Source organism: Malania oleifera, chromosome 6 (genome assembly GCF_029873635.1).
Source record: "Malania oleifera isolate guangnan ecotype guangnan chromosome 6, ASM2987363v1, whole genome shotgun sequence".
Classification (NCBI taxonomy): domain Eukaryota; kingdom Viridiplantae; phylum Streptophyta; class Magnoliopsida; order Santalales; family Ximeniaceae; genus Malania; species Malania oleifera.
The window spans coordinates 59,513,933-59,533,624 of NC_080422.1; the positions used below are offsets into that span (position 1 = coordinate 59,513,933).

General features: G+C 35.8%; 1 protein-coding gene across 1 annotated transcript in view; it reads right to left on the reverse strand.

Moving 5' to 3' along the window:
- LOC131157399 (diacylglycerol kinase 4) overlaps positions 1 to 19,692 on the reverse strand; it is a 74,111-nt gene that overhangs the window by 46,336 nt on the left and 8,083 nt on the right. Inside the window, exons 2-5 of the mRNA XM_058111530.1 lie at positions 18,594 to 18,716; positions 18,254 to 18,391; positions 18,084 to 18,169; positions 4,885 to 4,972 (exon numbers count right to left, since the gene is read on the reverse strand). Coding sequence (XP_057967513.1) covers positions 4,885 to 4,972; positions 18,084 to 18,169; positions 18,254 to 18,391; positions 18,594 to 18,716 — 435 coding nt within the window. The remainder of the gene's footprint in view (positions 1 to 4,884; positions 4,973 to 18,083; positions 18,170 to 18,253; positions 18,392 to 18,593; positions 18,717 to 19,692) is intronic.

A 19,692-nucleotide genomic window follows, 5' to 3' on the forward strand; every position in this document is an offset into this window, starting at 1 on the left:
ATATATATAAATGAATAAATTGCTCATAATTTGCTCTAGGAAGTAAATGTAAATTTTTTTTTCTCTCTCTTCATAGGTGAAGCTTGTGTTGAATTTTCTTGCTTTGAATTCCATACCATTTTTTTTTCTTTTGCCATTACCTTAAGCCAAACATTACAAGCTTTTGTTAAGACCTTTTGATCTTTTGTGGTGTGTTTGTACTACATTAGTGGAGATTTGATTTGAAAAATAGGCACATGAAGTTTGAGAAACTCATGCTCCTAGAGATCAATCATAATTCAATCAAGTTTGCATAAATTGATCTGAGTTAATGGAGTAGCAAGTTGAGATTGGTTACTCACACACACTCAAAAGTTTCTACATAAACCTAAGCATGCTCTTGAATTAACCTAAAAACTTGTTAAATGTTTAGAATCCTTGATCAATTTTTTTATGCAATCCATGAGGCAATCATTGTGAGAAATCAACATATTCTATTTGTATAATTTTTATTTTCTCTTCTTCTTATTGCTCGAGGACTAGCAAATCATAAGTTTGGGGGTTTTTTGATGTGTTTAATTTCTATACAAGTTTTGTCATACTTTCACTCTTATTTTTATGCTAGTTTGTGTTTAATTTTATTATTTATTAGAGTTTTGATTTATTTTGTTTATTTTTTGTTGAGGAATAAATAAATTAAAGGATTCATGGAAATTAAGGAGGAAACTTTCCTTTTCAAATTCAAATTCCTTTCATCAAGAGTCCTTTTCAAACTCAAATTACTCTCTCGAATTTCCTGAAACACCCTTCAGTATTTGGAGCACAACTTTTACTAGAGAACTCCAAAAAGAGCGATCTGGGTATCTACGGAAAGATAAGAAAAAATACCACAACTTTCGTGTTCAATATTTTCAAAAATGGGAAGATTTCAATAGAGCAAATCGCACATCAAGGTGGCGGCAGAAAAGGAGGGGATTCAAGCTAGAAAGAGAGGAGGAATTTCTTCACCATTTGAGAGGAATTTGAAGCATGGAAAAAGAAGAAGAAGAAGAAGAGAGAGGCCGAATTGGAGTTGAAGATGATTGAGATTCTCGATCTACATATAGTTTCTTTCTTACTTCTTTCATCTTCTCTTTGTACAATTTGCATTATGAATTCTAGAATTATTATGGTTTGTTTTGATTCTATTATGTGCTAATTTCTATTGTTGAGGCTACAATGTAACCTCTCCGTGACAATTCCAAATTTTATTTCTATGTGATCATAATTTTATCATTCCTTTTGAGTATACATCATTGAGTTTAATGCTTTCAATTATCTGGTCAATAGTTGAGTGATTTGTTGTGCATGTTAATTCGAGAGATGATGCATTTAGTTTAACTTCGTATGATGTATGCCATGAATTGAACAAAGGACAAGAATGTGCCAACGTGATTTGTGCGGCTTTTATGTGAAATTAATCTTAATGTACTCAAATGTTTTTAAACTCGCATAGACATATCGCAGGTTATCGTGTTTTGGGTAATTATAATTCTACCCGAGAGAGGGCCTTAGATAAGTTAGAATATTTTGTCGTCAAATAGGATGATAATTGATTGATTGCATGATTAGGATTTGGGATTGGATTGGTTAGGTGAGTTGGATGCCTTAGTGTTTTCTTATTGGGTGAAATCTTCTTCTTTTTAAGTATTTAGTTGATTTTTTATATTTATTTTTCTTTTTTAGATTCAAAATCCACCACTTTTCTTGATTTTCAAATAATTTAGAATTAGAATAATTTTAATCGTTAATAGGTAAATGGTCCTCGTGGGTTCGACATCCTTCTTTATCACTATATTACTTGTTACGATTTTGTGCACTTGCGAAATTTTACAACAGGTCCCACTAGGTGGAGTCAGCTAAATGAATCCTTTCTAGTCAATTCATCCGATCAAGAGTTTTTTCCTCTATTAGATTAAAGGCTATTAAATCTTTCCTTACTACCTTATTCCAAGTTAATTTAGACCTACCACTACCTGTTTTCATGTCAAAAAAAATAACTAACTCACTCTTCCTTACAAGTGCTTCACTAGGCCTGCATTTCATAAGCCCAAACCATTTAAGTCGCCCCTCCCTTATCTTGTCTTCAACTGGCGATATGTCTAAATTATTGCATATATGCTCGTTTCTTACTTTATCTTTTAATGTTATACCATTCATCCACCTCAACACTCACATTTCAGCAACTTTTACTTTTAGTACATGTTATTTCTTAGTTATCCAACATTCTAAACCATAAAGCATAGTCAGCCTTATAGTTGTCTAATAAAACTTTCCTTCTAATTTTAAGGGTATTCTACAATCACATAACACAACTAATGCACTCCTTTTACCCAACCTGTTTTAATTCTATATCTTACATCTTCAATTTCCCCTTACACTTACATAATAGATCCAAGATATCTAAATCTATTAGTGTTATTAATCTCTTAATTAATAAGTTTAATCTTCTCACCACTGCTACTCCTTACATTACTAAAATTACATTTCATATATTCTGTCTTATTCCTACTTATCCTAAATCCTTTAGACTCTAATGTGGCTCTCCAAAGTTCTAGCTTAGATTCCACTTCATTCCTATTCTCATCAATAAACACAACATCATCTGCAAACAACATATAACAAGATATCTTATTTTGGATATTCCTAGTAAATTCATCAATCATTAAAGTGAAAAGATAAGGATTCAATGTAAAACCTTGATGTACACCTATAATGATTGGAAAATCTCTAGATTCCCCTCCTACAGTCCTAACACTACTCACTACTCTATCATAAATATCTTTAATGACCTAAGTATATCTACTGCATACCCCCTTCTTTTCTAAGACCCACCAAAGAACTTCCCTAGGTACTCTATTATATTCTTTCTCTAAGTCAATAAAAACCAAACTTTTCTATTAAACTTCTTAAAAGATAAATAGCTTCTGTTGATGATCTCTTAAGCATAAAACCAAATCGATTTTCTAAAATCCTCGTTTCTAGTCTTATTCTATGGTCAATTACCATTTCACATAATTTCATTGTATGACTCAATCTTAATTCCATGATAGTTATTACAGTTTTCAATATCTCTTTTATTTTTGTATAAAGGTACCAAGGTACTCTTTATCCATTCTTCTAGCATTTTCTTGGTTTTTATAATAGTGTTGAATAGATTAATTAACCATATATTTTCTTTATTCCCTAAACATTTCCAAACTTCAATTGGTATTTTATCTAGTCCTATAGACTTCCACTTTTCATCTTTTTTAATGCCATCTTAACTTCAAAGAATCGAATTTTGTGAACAAATCTCCTATTTTTAGTTTTCTCCTCATTCTCACTTCTAAGTTCAATCTTTCATTTTGATTTCATTAAACTTATCAAAGTATCTTCAGCTTTATGTCTTCTTCTCTAATTAAGACATTATCATTCTCGTCCTTTATACATTTTACACCACCTAAATCTTTGCATTTTCTTTCTCTAGCTCTAGCAAGTTTATAAATGTCCTTTTCTCCTTCTTTTGTGTCTAGTCTAGTATATAAAGTATCATAAGCTCTATGTTTAGCTTCACTAATAGTCTTTTTTGCATTTTTTCTCGCATTTTTATATTTTTCAAGATTTTCTGTATCTCCACAATTTTTCCATATTTTATACCAATTTCTTTTTGTATTAACGGATTTTTGTACTTCTTGATCCCACCACCATCTTATCAAAGACTAGTCCTATCAAAGTTGAGTACAATCCTAAACATTTAAACAACATCCCATTTCTTACTAGATGATACAATCATTCATATTGTACAACTTGAAGTAATTACACTTCATAGTAACTCTTAAGAGATTTCCTATAAATGCTCACATCAACTAAAACACTTCCAGTGAAGTATATTAAATTTTGTGTTGTAACTTGTTCAAGAGTATTCTCCAACAATATGCTCAAAAGGATTAAAAAAAAAGAGTGTATTGGTAAGCAACAACTTAAATTAAAAAATTAAGTTGTGCTAGGTGGTGGACCAACAATGCAAATCAAGCTACTCAACACTCACATGCGATACTGTCTTGCACAAAAAAAAAAGGCATGTAGAAGACTCTAAACAAGTACACAAACACAAACAGAAGAATAACAATACTTGAACCTGAAGCCTCCCAGAAGCTAGAACCAAAGCTCTAGTACCATGTCAAGCAACGATTTTATATAAAAGCTTGTGTGCGCACGTAGTTGAGGAGAAGTGGAGAGAGAGAAGAGAAAAGAAATAGTTTATCAGCATTTGATGGGGCTGTGCAATTGGATTAATCTAAAAATAATATTTTTCTTCTCTTTTAATGTTTCAAAAAAAAATTATTTTCATACAATATCCTTGTCTTATTATCCTGCACTTCTCTTAAAAGGGTAATATCATAAAATCACTACAAATAATTTCTTTTCTTCTCTTCCATAGTTGACAAACAGGGGAAAAATAGATTTCCTCTATCATTTCCACTTCTGCAAAACCAAATGCTCTCTAAGCTATTAGGTGGTGGGTCAACCATATGCATAAAGCTGCTCAACAGGCACCATGCAATTGTGCGTGATCATAGAAAAACAATGTCAGATCAAGATGCATAATCAAAATAAAGTCAAACCAATTCAGCATGGGCCAAAAACATACACAAAGCACAGTGAAGAACATGAATTTATAGCTTGCGTATTGAAATTTTAAGGAAAAAAGGGAAAAAAGAAAGCGCCCCGCCCCCCCTCCCCACTAAAAAACACATGCTATTTTGCAGGTGATAATGAAGAATCAACAATTTCTTTAAAAACTATATTTGCAAGCATATATTTTTATAATCAAAGCAAAAAAACTAGGCAGTAAAACAGCAAATTGACTGGACTAAATCACACCTGATCAAGGGTACACTCTTCTGTTTGCTTAAGAGAATGGGGTGGATCCACAAAATCCCCAGCTGGCATTGATATCTGCACTTGCCAACTGCATCATCATATAAGCAATTTTTCACAGAACTGCTGACTGGATATCAATGAAGCAAACATTTTAAGTATTATATACAAAATAAATTACAATTAATAACCTATAAAGATCTTCTCTCCAAAGTACGAAAATACCAAAGATATACAAATTATATATTTCTAAGCAATATATTTGGCGAGAAAACAAGAAGTGTTCAGAATAAATGGCCTAGAATATTTTCCAAGTCAACCATAGTACTATTTTCATCTTATAGAACATAAAAATAAATTTAGATCAGAAAAACCTACAACAGCCTCTAAATCATTGAAATACAAGAAAAGGCAAATGCATGGGTAAGTTCATGGAAATTGAGAATGATTGCTCAAGAAGAAAACAAAAGGAACAAAACTGCAGGTTTTCATTGTTTCTAGTACAGAAAAGTGTACAAACACACTTGGCAATCTACAATAACCAAATAGCTCCCTCAAGGTTCTTCCTACGAAAAATTCATAAATCTAAGGTACCATAACTAAGTTCATGAAATTACCATTTTTTCCCAGATTACAAAACTGACTTGTGTTGAACTTTCATGTGCACAATCATGAACTAATTGCCAACCATCTTATGTTTGCACCCTTGCAAGAGGTCAAACTGACCGCGTGCACACCTAACAGTAGTTGGTGAGACGTGGTGGTGTCTCGACCAATCTCCACCTTAGGATGGTCTAGAGAACATCCTTGCAAAAGGTCAAAGTTTGCGTGCGTAAGATTTGTCATGGAGACATGTGGCAAGAACTCTACCAATCCCAGTCCTAGATGTCCACAGATTTGATTTGGTGGGTTCAAATCAAGGTTCACTAAGGGAAGTCTCAACCTCCTAAGCCTTTTTCTAGGCTACTCAAACATCTATCACATGTCATTTGTGACATGTTTCCCTTTTTCCTCTCTCACCCTAACCATGTGTCCCACTCCACCACCCACAAGACCAACAATTTACCTGTTTCACACTGATCAAAATCTGACATGGCATTCTCTTATTGACGGATAACAATCCAAATATGTTTGCCTCTCCTCTACAAATGACCCTACTAACCATGCTTCAATGAGGTCTTTTGGTTCACATGGCACTCTTACTAGAGAACTAAAAACCCCACAGTTTGTCTCTCCACTAAAACACCCCTAACCATGCTTCTTTTGGCTCTCTCACACTAATGGAATTTCACTAGTTTGCGGAATCCCTTTAGCCATCAAAATATTTTCACCTACACTCTCTCACGCCTGAACTTCCTAGGGTTTGTCTCGTTCTCCTCTTTAGCCTACTCAGGAACATCCATTACTTGTGTATGATACATGCTTTCCTCCCTCTTCAAGAACCCTCAATCCCCTCTGCATTTTGGCAACTCCATTGACGAGGAAATGGGAGCACAGCAAAGGTGAATATTGCAAGTTATGAAAGCCTCCACCAAAGTCAATGAAAATAGAGGCAACAATGACAACCATAGCGAGAGGGGAGTGTATGCATTAGGATTCTTTTCTACACAATTCCTCTTGCAAGTATGAATTCCATTTCTTGACTCACCAAACCCCTTAGCCTCTTAGTCATACTACTTCCACATTCTCAGCCTCCCGAGTAATGAATCACTTGGCCTTCCTTTCCAAAGACTCTCAATGCCATGTCAGGAGGGTTTACCTCAAGCTACACATTTTTCAAGACACAAAACTCCTTCAACTAGAAAATTACCACTATAGCTTCTCCAAGTCACACCATGCCTCCCCCAATCCTAATGGTCTAACATGGTTTTGACAATTTTATGTTATTATGGGGAGAACCCGACATAAGTGGAGTTCCGTGGTTTTGAAGTACGCAATGAGTACCTGGAGGCTCCTCAACAATTATATAGTTGGCCAATTGAGTTCCAAGCAAGTGCAACTTCACATAGCAATAATATTGTCTCATTTCTTCTAGATAACATCAAAAGGTAATATAACACTTAGTATGCCTTAGGATTCTATGTCTACACCTATGCTCATTAAATGATCGACACCACTAAATTCTATAGATCTTCAAGTTTCAAGATAGTCAAATTTGAGTTCTACTTGAGGAAAACTAGAGATATTTTCTCTTCCCTTAATTGTAGAGTTCACTGAGACAAACTAATATTTAAGGTGAGGTTGACTAAGGTCCTAGAGGAGCTGAATTGAAGGATAGTTGGCATCACTCCAAACAACACATAATATTATAGCTCTAGGAAACCAACACTTAGCCTTATACATGACCTATATAGTTCTTCCCTTTTTGTACCCAATCTTCTCTCTATTTATCTATGATTGCACTCAAAAGACTTGAATGAAAGATCATTGTACTCTTTCTATTAATCTATTCCTCATCATTACTCTTCTTTTTGCATATAATGGAAAACTAAAAGAAATTGCAAATAGATAGAACTTCTTATAAACAAACTATCTTTTTTCAAGAGGATCATAAGCCTTCTTTCATTAATATTTTAGGGCTCCTTAAAATCTTTAAAACAGCTTTGGGACTTATAATTAACTTGGGTAAGAGTGGCATTGCAGCTATTAACAGGCCTGCATAGTGTGTTATGGATGTAGCCTTGGAAGTCGGGTGTGTTGAGCTAGGTTGGACATTGTCCTATCTAGGGGTTCCTTTGGGTGGTAATCCTAGATCATCTAGTTTTCGGGATCCTGTGGTTGAGAGAGCGTCCAAGTGTTTAGATGGGTGGAAGGGAGCCCTTTTTTCTTTGGGAGGGAGAATTAATCTAATCTAGGCTTGTCTTCCTAGTATTCCATTGTATTTTCTTTCTATTTTAAAAAATCCAATAGGAGTTGCTAGTAGAGTTAAGAGAATTATGAGAGATTTTCTTTGAACAGGGGTAGCAGGTCCTAGGGATCATTTGGTGAGTTGAGAGGTGGTTTTTAGGACTATGAAGGAGGGTGGTTTGGGTTTGGGAAATTTGGCATCTAGGAACACGGCTCTTATGGCTAGCGGCTCTGGTGGTTCCCGCTAGAGGTTTCTTCATTATGGCATAAAATTATCAAAAGTAAATTTGGACTTGATGGAAATGGATGAGATACTAGTTTGGGTTTTAGATGCTCTTTGGAGAGTCCATGGAAAGCTATATCTCATATTTACCCTCTCTTTGTTCCCCATACTAAATTTGTTTTGTGTTAAGGACTGTAATATCCATTTTTTAAAAGACCCATGGATGGGCAATGTTGTTTTGTCTACCTCTTTTCCTCGCCTTTTTCGATTGAGCTCAGGGAAAAATGATCATGTTTCTTCATTTAGAGTAGACTCGAATGGTTCTTTACCCTCTTGGGATTTCCATTTCAGGAGAGCCTTAAATGATAGGGAAACAATTGAGTTATCTTCTTTATTGATTATGTTGAATAATTGTAGAGTATCTTCTGAAAATGATAGCCGATATTGGTTGTTGGATTCTTTGGGAGTCTAATCTTGTAAATCTTTCTTCGAATTCTTGGTTGGGGAAAATTTCTCCTTCCTCTTTACACAAGGTTATATGGAAGGTCAACATACAACCCCCCCCCCCCTTTCTCTAAAATCAAAGCATTTCTTTGGCTGGTTTTGCTTAATAGGATAAATACTAAATACTTGCTGCATATGAGGAGACCTTTAAAGGCTCTCCTTCCTGATATATATGGTTAGATTTAATTGTTCAGAGTCTGCTTCACACCTTTTCCTGCACTATGATTTTGCATTGAAGGTTTGGAACAACTTATTCAATTACTTTGAAGAAAGCAGGGTTTGTCCTAGAACAGTGGAGGAGTTCTTGGCAATTTCTTTTGTGAGGTTTGGGAAAAATAAGGAATTGCATTATGTAATTGTGCTATATTTGCAGTTTTTGGGGCTTATGGAACGAACATAATGCACATATATTAGTAGGGAAGAGGTTACCAAATTGGCTGGTGTGGGAAAAGATTATTTTTATGGCTTCTTTTTGGTGTATGGGCTATGGAAATTTCAAGAGAATGTGTTTCAGAAGTTCAGCTCAATTGGAACTCTCTTCTTAGGGCATCTTGAGTTTCTTTTGTCATTTGTTTTATTTTTGCAATTTTCTTTTTTGGTTTTCCTGAGGATTATCAGACTTTGTTAAGGAGATGTCCTCTCTCCTGCTTGTAAACTCTATCTTTATCTAATGAATTTCTTTTTCTATAAAAAAAGAAAATGTATAGTGGTTCCATTTGTGATTTGACTTGATACAGTATAAACAGAGTAGGAGAGGTTTACAATATTGCACATGGAAATTTTTATGCATTGAAAATTGATAGGAGCAATCACAATATTTGTTTTTGAAATGTTCAACTTACAATACATGTTAATGTGAACCTCATGGGTTCAAAAAAGCCCCCCAACTTAAGCAAATATTTGTGCAGCGAGTGCACACTACGCATGCTTAGTCACCTGCAAGACCAAATCTCCATCATGATCTTCCTCATGACTAGCAAGTCATAGGCAACACTTAGCAAACCTTCTCTCTTTTAGAGCTTCTAAATCAAACAACCCTAAAAAATCATAATAATTCTTAGCATCAACTAACATTCTAAAGGAACCGATCAGCTCCATAGTCCATACACCAGAAAAAATGGGATTGCCTTAGTAGGCCCCTTTTTTCCATGTGATACATCAAAGACAATGCTTCCCAACTTCAAAGTTAAGAAACACCTTAACCACTAGATGAAGCACCTGAACCTCTGAAGTGGACAGTAGAAGGATGGAGGTCTTCCCCCACACTAATGCTCATGCACTTCGCCACCATCAACAATAAAAATGGTTTTGGAGCTTTCAATAAATGAAGACAAGTGACACGCAATGCATTTCTATGATCAAGTAATTAACTTCACTCTCATGCAAAGATCTACCTAACTAATAAATAGGTGTTCATGCTCACCCACTTTGAAGTTTTTAGTAGGCCCCAATGATTGATGGTCTCAAACTGTGCCTACAGCACATTGATTCTCTCAATATTAGTGCGCAGTATGGTTATGCTTGAAACAAAACCACAATCCATAAACAATTGAATCACAAAGCAATTAACCAATGTTCTAATACCAAATGCCACAAACCGAAGGGTTGTGTGGTTTTATAATAATACTAATAATAATATTTACAATAATACTAACAGTAACACTAATAATAATCTTAGAATCATAGTAATACAAAATTATTTTTTAGATTATCTCATTATAGTAAATAAATAAAATAATAATGGATAAAATTTTTATTAAATTATTTTTTATATTATCTCATTACAATAATAAATAAAATAATAATTGATAAAATTTTATTTGGTTTTTTAAATAACCATGCAAAAATATATATATAAAAAAAAAGGGTGGAGAGTATTCAAACCACCCTCCTATTTACTCTCAGCAAAGAGAGGGTGAGAGAGAGGGAGAGAGAGAGAGAGAGAGATCTGGTTGTGGTGGTGGTACCAAAGCAACTCCAGTGTGGAGCTGCAGACAGTACTGTGGCGAAGGTGTCGCAGCAACGTAGGGGGAAGATTGCAGGCACAACCAAAGAAATCCTCCAAGCTATTTAGAGTTCCAACTTTTTAGTGCAAGTGAGATTCAATCTCATGGGCAAGTCCTTGGTGTGCATCGTCAAGGCGGTCGAAGCATCCAAGATCCTCTTTATTATGTCGAAGGCTTCTTGTTGCCACCTCCCATCTGAGATATGAAATGTTATGAAGATGTCAATCAAAGTAATCTCCTTGGACAGCTTTAACATTGGAGAGCTAAGATCAGTACCTTACTATGAAACCCAAATCTCCAGAACCTCCTAGATAAAACCCCAAAGGAACACTTAAGCACATTCATCCTTCATTTAAAACATCAACAACTATCAAAAACCCTCCTTGAGTGTGCTAGGTGATCGTCCTCCTTAGAAGTCATTACAACCATATTCTTTCAATGAACTTCTCCACAAACTTCTTCGACCACCAATGACCTCCTCACCTGAAATTCTCTAAAGCCCATTCAACCTTAAACCTAGACTCATACATTGAAACCAGCTCATCACACTTTGAACCTAGAATCTTTAAGATAGTCACCCATTTGACCAATTTCACCTTATAAAAGAGAATCACAGCTTGAAACCTACCCTACCCTAGAATCATGCTCAAACTCCATTCGACCTTAAACCCAAAATCATACCTACCCATATCTTCTTCAATAGAAAACAATTCCTTTTCAAAGAAATAAAGCTCCTGGAGGATTACAAAAAAATCTAGGCGATGCATCTTCTCCTCACCATTGTGAGACGAGAATGTTGCTCACTGTTGAAGGAGATGCAACGGTTCTTATTCTCAAAAACCTTGAATTAGGGCACCCAACCACGTCATCTTGGTTCATCTAAGAGTTAATGCCTCTAGGAGATTCATATCAATTAAAAAATTACCACCCAAGTGGGCTATCCAAAGAATTTGCATACCAGATGGAGTGGAGGCATTGGCCCGAAAGAAATTTTGGGAAGCATCACTTGGAAAAATAGAGGAAAAAATCCAATCAACCCATTTTAGAAGCTACGATGACTAGACTATGGCTCCATGAATGTGGGTATAGCATAGTTGGTAATCTTAAGATTGAAATTTCAGCCCTTACAACGCAAGAACACCAACAAGTTCGATATCAGAGGGAGATTTGTGGAGAAAGAAAAACTTGACTACATTGGGATACAAATTTGGGCGTTCTATTCCTACCTCTGGTAGAATTTTATATTTAAATGGTGCACTTAACACAAGTATTGCCTAGTCCTCAAAGCTTTAAGCCATGTACAAGGAAGGACCAGAACCACAAGCAGCCCAATGTAGAGGTGGGTTCTAAGGAAGCCTTTAAGAAAGGAGAGGTGAAGCCCAATGAGCGAGAGGAATGGACCCACAGCCTAAGAAGTGCCATTATCGCCTTGATGGGGTGAACCTAAGGATCTCTTCACCTTCTTGTTTGCCACATTGTGAGATCTTCAAAGGTTATCTTATTAACTAACTTTGAGTTGGACCTTCACCTGGCTTAAGGCACGTGAAACACAAGCTGCACCTCCCCAAACCATAGGATCCTAAACTTGTAAAAAGCCTTCCCAATTTTAACCAAGATGGAGATGTTTGTGAAGTAGTCTCCTATCTTGACACATTAGTGACTTGATCTATCGTTGATGGAGCATAACAAGCACCAAGTCACCCACGTTGAAATGCAACTATCTTCCCCCTTGATTTTATGCACTTCTTCTTATGCTAGGAAGCTTTCTCCAAGAGGCTTGGGCAACCTCCGTATTTTGCCTCTATTACGATGAAGATAAGTGCTCTCAAAATCTTTCTTCAATACAGCCCTCTATGTGAGGTAGCAGCGGCTATTAGCTTGTAACAAATCTCAAATCACCACATGAACAAGTTCACAACTCACAAGCATTAAATAAAAATCCATATTGCCTCAACGCTATAGGCAACATGTGTTAAATGAGGGACGCAAGTGGATTAAACACGTTTACAATAGCTAGCGAGTTTTACTCACCCTTCCCTAAAGAGCTTTCTATGCATTCCCTACTCTAACACAAGGAAACATCAATATGTGTAAGGAGTCATACTCCTCATTTTCCCAAAGGCATTACCCAACTAAATGAATAAACCCTATACTAGTATTCACATGATGTTAACCCACCCAATATGCACAAGACAAGAAGTCATATAATGCCCTGAACAAACTCGGCTCGTGACAACCAAGCCTGAAGGTGATCATGGGCTTATTTAGCAAGGAACATGTGTCTCATCCCCATTTTGCCAATGATACTATATTGTTTCTCAAGTATAGTGTTGAGAAATTCTAAAAGCACTCATTTTGTTAAATGTTTTAGAAAAGATTCTGGAGCTAAAGATCAACTTGTCCAAGACAGGAGTGGTAGGAATGCTTTACTTGGCTACTTTCTAAAGAGACTATTCTATGCATCCCTAAATTATCATTCAACATAAGCATCTCCTCATAAATCCAAAGAAAGGGATCTCAATACTACTTGCGCACTACTCCTTAGAAAGCTCTCTACTTACAAAAAAAAAGACTTCCAAAATCTTCCAATACATTTATCTCCTCCAATTCCTCCCCCTAAAGTTTTAGCCAATCCTCGAGTATCATGCGAGCAAGAGTTGGGTCTTTAATTGGAGGCATTTCAAGAGGAATGGATTCCCTCTCTCGGGCATCTTTGAGGAATCTGGACCAGAGACCAATCCTTCCCAAGACCCCACTCCTTCACAATTGATACACCTTGTCATCTAAAAGGGTGTATGATTTAATCTTCACCTCTTTAGTCTTCTAACCTCCTCGGGGATTAGAATTTGACTTCTTCCTCTTTCCACCACTCTATTCATTTTCTATGTTGTCACCCCCATCTAACCCATGAAACCAACAAGGTCAGCAACAGTTGTCTTGCCCTCCCCTACAAACCCATCAAAGAAAGTTGGCTCCATCAAGTAAGACTCTTGATGCTCAAAAGGAATCTTACCCATGGTAATAAATACACTTTTCCTATTCCACCTTCCCTATATGCAATGACGAAGAGTAAAAAGAACAAAGTTGCAATCATCCAACCAATTCCTACCAGTAGTTGATAGATGGCAAGAGCATGAATCACATAAAACCTCATAGAACCTTGGATCAGCCCATCTAGAGTCAACATTCACATACCCCAAGGCCCAAGATCTTCATGAAGGGTTTGTTGAAACCTTGTATCGCTATGGGTTGCTTTACCAAATTATGTTCTTGAATAGAATGAAAATCACAACCTTGGAGGTGGACATGTTCACAAACAACCCATTTTCAATTAAGGTGCGCTAAACAGGACAATCATTCATTGTGTTCTCAATGTGTAGAGGGTGACTGTGATTGGAAATTTTGGCACACGTGCACCTTTATGAAAATGATGGCATTCTCAAAGCACCTCACCATCTTTCCCATCACATGAGCAATTACATTCACCATACTGCAAGCTGGATATTTGAAAGAGAGCCATGTTACAGCTCTATTGGACCTTTATGAGAATCCCAAGTGCTTAAAGAAATTCTTGAAATTGGCAATCTTCTCCTATTGTCAAATCATATTTCATTACTTATATCTATGCTGCTAGTTGGTTGGATGCTTTAGCTACAAAAGTAAACTTGCTCATAGGGCTTAAGAGTCTCAATGAAATCTCAACCAAAGCATTAGCGTGAGCTCACAAAAGCATTCCACCCACTTCTTCAAATCCTAACTAGATGGCTAGATCATGAAATTGCCCCACATTGAACTTGCATGCGCACAAGGTCATAAACTTATTTTCAACAATCTTATGCTTGCACCACCGCATGAGTTCAAACTAGCACTGCATGTGCACAAGATTGACCATAGTGAAAAAAGGCATAGGGCCTCCCTACCAATCCTGGTCCATTCCCTACCAATGCTGGTCCTTGGATGTTATAGAGAGTCTTGGCTTAGTGGGTTTGGAATCCAGATTGAGGTTCATTAAGGGACGCTTTGAACAAGAAATTCTTCACAAAGCCCATGGAAAGCTGTCTCTCAAATTTATCCCCTTTCCATTCCTCATACTAATTCCTGTTGGGCAGGGATAGTACTATCCGTTTTTGGAAAGATTTTTGGTTGGGGAATATAGTTTTGTCCACCTCTTTTCCTCACTTCTTTCGCTTGAGCTTGAGGCAAGATAGTTCAATTTCTTTTTTTGTTGTTGATCCAAGTGGTCCTTTTCCTTCTTGGGATTTTCATCTTTGAAGGTCGTTGAAGGATAGGAAGATGGTACAGCTGTCTTGTTTGCTACTCTTAAAAACTCTCAGGTTTCTTTGGAAAAGAATAGCTGGCTCTAGTCTTTGGATCCTTCAGGGGTTTATTGTTGCAAATCTTTTGGTGAATTTTTTTACAGCTCTAATTAATCTTTTCCTCTCCATTAATCCATCTGGAAGGCCAAAATCCTCTCTAAAATGAAGGCTTTTCTCTTGTTGGTTGCACTTGATAGAATCAACATCAATAACTTGTTACAAATTAGGAGACCTTTGACGGCTCCCTCTCTAGATGTTTGTGTACTTTGTTTTAACTGTTCGGAATCTGCATCGCATTTTTTTATACATTGTGATTTTTCTTAGAAGGAATGGAATAAGATATTTGTTTTTTTTTTTCGGTGAATGTTGGGTATGTCTAAAGACAATGGTTGACTTTTTGGCAGTTTCTTTTGTCAGTTTTGGCAGGAAAAAGGAAAAGGCGGCGCTTGGGAAATGTGCTTTCTTAGCAGTATTTTGGAAACAGTGGATGGGACGCAATGCACATATTTTTTTCATTGACGAGTTTGGCTTATTTGCTGGTTTGGGAGAAGATTCATTATTTGGCTTCTATTTGGTGTGTGGATCATTGGAAATTTAAGGGGGTGAGCTTTTCAAAATACAGCGAGATTGGTGATATTTGTTGGATTGTTAGAGTGCACTGGTTTTGCTTTGTTCTTTTCGCTTTTCGATTTTATGGTTTGTTTTTGTCTGGATTTTCCCGACTTTGCTAAGGAGATGTCTTATTCTCTTGGTTGTACATCCTTAATCTCGTAATTAAATTTTTGTTTTTGCTATAAAAAGTAAAAAGGGGAAAGTTTTGACCTCCTTAGACTTTTCTCAGGTTGCTAAGTGGCTAGTGTCTAGTGTGACATGTGTTCCTTTTTCTCACCATGCTACACCACCCCATTGAATCAACAATTTATCTCGTTCTCGCCAGTTGACATTGGACTTTTTCCATCTCTCTCTCTCTCTCAAATCCTCTTAACTTTGGAATCCCTCTAGTTCAAAGATTCCCTCCGGCATCAAATATTTTCACCTGCCACCCCTCACACTTGAGCATGTTTGGGATTGTTTGGTTCTCTTTAGGCCGTTCTAGAACATCCATTACTTGTGTACAACTAAGGCTCTCCTCTTTCAAGAACCCCCAATCCCCTTTACTCTATATGCTAATGAGCATCAAGTTAAAATATAATGATTGTCGTATTCACCAATGTTTCGAAAGCCATAGGCAAAACGCAAGGTGATTTAACCCTTGTGAAGCAATGCCTAAGCATTAGGACATTGAGGAGTAAGCCTTTTGAGAATTTCATCTTTAAGATTAAAAATATATATGTAAATAATTACATATATTTCCTAAAACAAAGAAAAATTAAGAAAATTACAAATGAAATTCCAAAATCAAATTTAAATTACTAGTTGATCATTGTAAGTATACTAACTTGAATATATTAAGTAAACCATGCCAAGAGATAGTTATAGCATTACGTAGTTCAAATTATTTATATGATCTAAGATGCTACTCTCAATTACTTTGGAAAGGTTAAAGTTTAAAGTTTGAGAGTATCAACTCCTATTAACAAATAAACACACGGCTAAAATTTTCTATCAAATCTAGCTTGAGATTCACACACTCAAAAAAGCAAAACCATCAACCTAAAAGGCGCAAAAAACCTTCCTTTTATACAAATGCATAGGCCTCGGTGTATAAGGTATTTTCAGCATGCCTCATCTTAAGATGAGCCTCGATTGATCCTTTTAAAGCATTGACATCCACCAACAAGAAAATCCAACATAACATGCATCTGGTAGTTAGTCCTTCGCCATTGAGCTACCACAACATGTTTTAGTCAACGAGGTTTTAGATTTAAATTTAGAATGATCAAGAAAACAAAAAAAAAAAACAAAACAAAACAAAACAAGAAAGTAATGATGTAAGTGTAGCCTTTTTTAAGTCTTTAACACCACAATAATACAAAAGGAAAGATTATCTTAAAAAGCAAAAAACAAAGCCTACAGCTTCTTTAAGGAAGTTAGGGTAGAGCATCAGTAGGATGTGGAAATTTGTTTCTAAAGTGTCCTTGGAAGTGAAGTTCCAAGATGAACTAGAATTCCTCTCAAAATTTGAAAAATTGACTTAAGGGTTAAAATCTTCAAGGAAAATTATCATTTGAAATCCTAACCGCAAGATTTGATGGAAGTTTGACCAAGGAAAAAATATATTCAATAAAAACTCAAGAATGAAATTAAAATAGGTGATAAGACCACATCTACAATGCATGGTTCAAAGTATCTGTCTTATGATATTTGAAGTAGCCTCCAAATGAATCATGATAAAGCAGAAAAAGAAAATGTGCTATAATAAACAACATATAAGACTCAAATTTTCCATAAATAAATAAATAACGACAATATAAAATACGCATTAAAGATAAGCCACCAAAAAATCATGTGTAATACACATTAAATCCATACACAAAGAACAAAAAAAGATTCATTGCCTACACAGCTGAAAAAAATATAAACCAGTCCATGCATTTAACTCAAAATCTAACACCATACTAGAATCCTAGATACTTAAGACTAATTAAAAGTATACAAGTTTCGAAACTCTTATGCAACCCACCCATCACCCACCCCACAACTCGCAAAACCTACACAATGAAGAAAGCAAAAGAAAGTGAAAAAATTGATGCAGTACATACATCAAACAAGGCATAAGTTCTTTTTTCCCCAAAAGTATCTGTAAGAAGCATGGTTCTAAATTGAGCTAAGAAATAATAATAATAATAATAATAATAATAAAAAAATTAAATTAACTCTGAAAATATTAACATGCAAGACTTTCAATAGATTCCAAAGCTCAGTTAGAGCTCTTTCCGTTGAAAATTTTCATAAATATACTTGGGTAGTATGCCCTCGAAGGTTTTAAGGGTTTTAAGCAATTTTAGGCTTCATAGAATTGAAGCAAGATGCAATGTTGTCAATTAGAAAACAGTCAAGTTATTGATGGTATATTGGCAATGCAGCTTACTTTCAATCGCTTTGAATGAAATGATTGGTTTTCAATGGAACCATCAGAGATTGGACAGGCTTTTTTGTGCCAATATGTTTCTCCATACAGTTCCTAATAAAAACATGATAAATCTGATCCATGTTATATGGTCATTTGCAACTCACCCCAACAGCCCCTACTACATCAACTATCATGCCAACAATAATCACCACTTCTAACAACCGCCACCATCATTAGTGGCCCCAAACGACCACACTAACAATAGAACCCTAATGATAAAGATACTCGCTTACCTATCTAGACGGCAAATTGGACCAGTGATAGCCCTGTGAAGAGATCTTTTAATAGCCGACTTCCAAGCAAAAGGAAAAGAACCACCCTGAGGAGAATACCCATGCCTACAGCTTAATTTGACAGGACAACTGTCAACAAACTAGTAAGGCAATGCAAACAAAAAGCTTACCCAACCAAAACTCCTAGACAGGTCATTGCCCGTACCAAGTGGAATAATTGCTGTTGGAGGAATGGGCTCCCGACCCTGTCTGTAAAGTTCTGCAAGACTTCCAAGTACCCAACCGACTGTACCATCACCCCCAGCAACCTGCCCAATCAACACGGTTACACAGAAAGTTTACACATAACATTCTGGAGCCCATTAAATGCAACAATCTGCATACAAAGTATAATGTCCACACTGCTACATGATTTCCTGTGAAGTTAATAAAATGTACTTGTGGTTGAACTGCCGAATAACATGATACACAAATGAAATTTGATCAATTGATTTGCCTCGATATACATACCATAATCCTCAGTTTTTCCCGGGTCTCTTTGGCACAAGAGTCACCAAGACTAGCCAAACTCTCAAGGCACCCTAATCCATACTGTACAAATTCATGAGGCTTTACAGTTTGTAGGTCAAAAACCTGCTTTCCACAAAATAAAATAAAATAAAATAAGGCTATTAGAAAATCAACTATATATTAGATTCCAAATTCTGCATATTCACTTTGAGAAAAAGTAAGTCTTGGTATGATAAAAACAAGGGATGAATCAGAAAACAAATCATACTTAAGCCATATGATCAACCAATAGAAATAATATGCTGAACACATTCCAAAAGTAACAGCAGTTTCCTTCAATGTAAGCAATAGATCTATTTTGCTAAGGAATATTCTAGCATCCCATTAGATGACTCTACTACATTCTCAAGAAAATGTAGCCTAGCATGCTTGTGCCTCAGGTAGCCTAAGGCTCATGCCTTTGGACCAATTGAAGGGTGCAAAAAAGGCACACGTAGGACATACTGTTCTCCTTCCAACAGAATCAACTGCATACCTCCAATTTCCATCACATACAACTTATTTACATGTAATTTCAGTCAAGTAAATGTTTTTTTTCCATTTAATTAAGACTTTACATGTAAAAACAATGAACCAATGTTTGGTTATTGGGAATGAAAGAAGTGGAATGGGAATGAAGATTTCATTCCCTTATTTTTGGATGTTTGGCCACTTGGAATGGAAATATACACCTAGAATGATTTGAAATAAAATACCCAATATTACCTAATTGGATTACTAAAAATAGGGTGGGTATGGACTAGAACTATGAAAGCAGGAACAAAAGAAGGAAAGGGCAAGATATTGCATCCTCTCAGCAATGTCTTCTAGGTTTCTATTTCTTCTTATTTGTGCTTGTTTTTTTTTTACTTCCAATAGATTTATTGGTGCCTTATTGCAGTTTTTACTTTTTTCTTTTTTTAAAAAAATTCTGAATAACATATACTGGTCGATTTTCAGGCTTTAAGTTTCCAGTGGGTGCTCATTCACCAGAAAAAAAAATAATAATTTCAACTTGCTACACATTTTTTTTGAGTTTTATATAAAACATGAACCAACT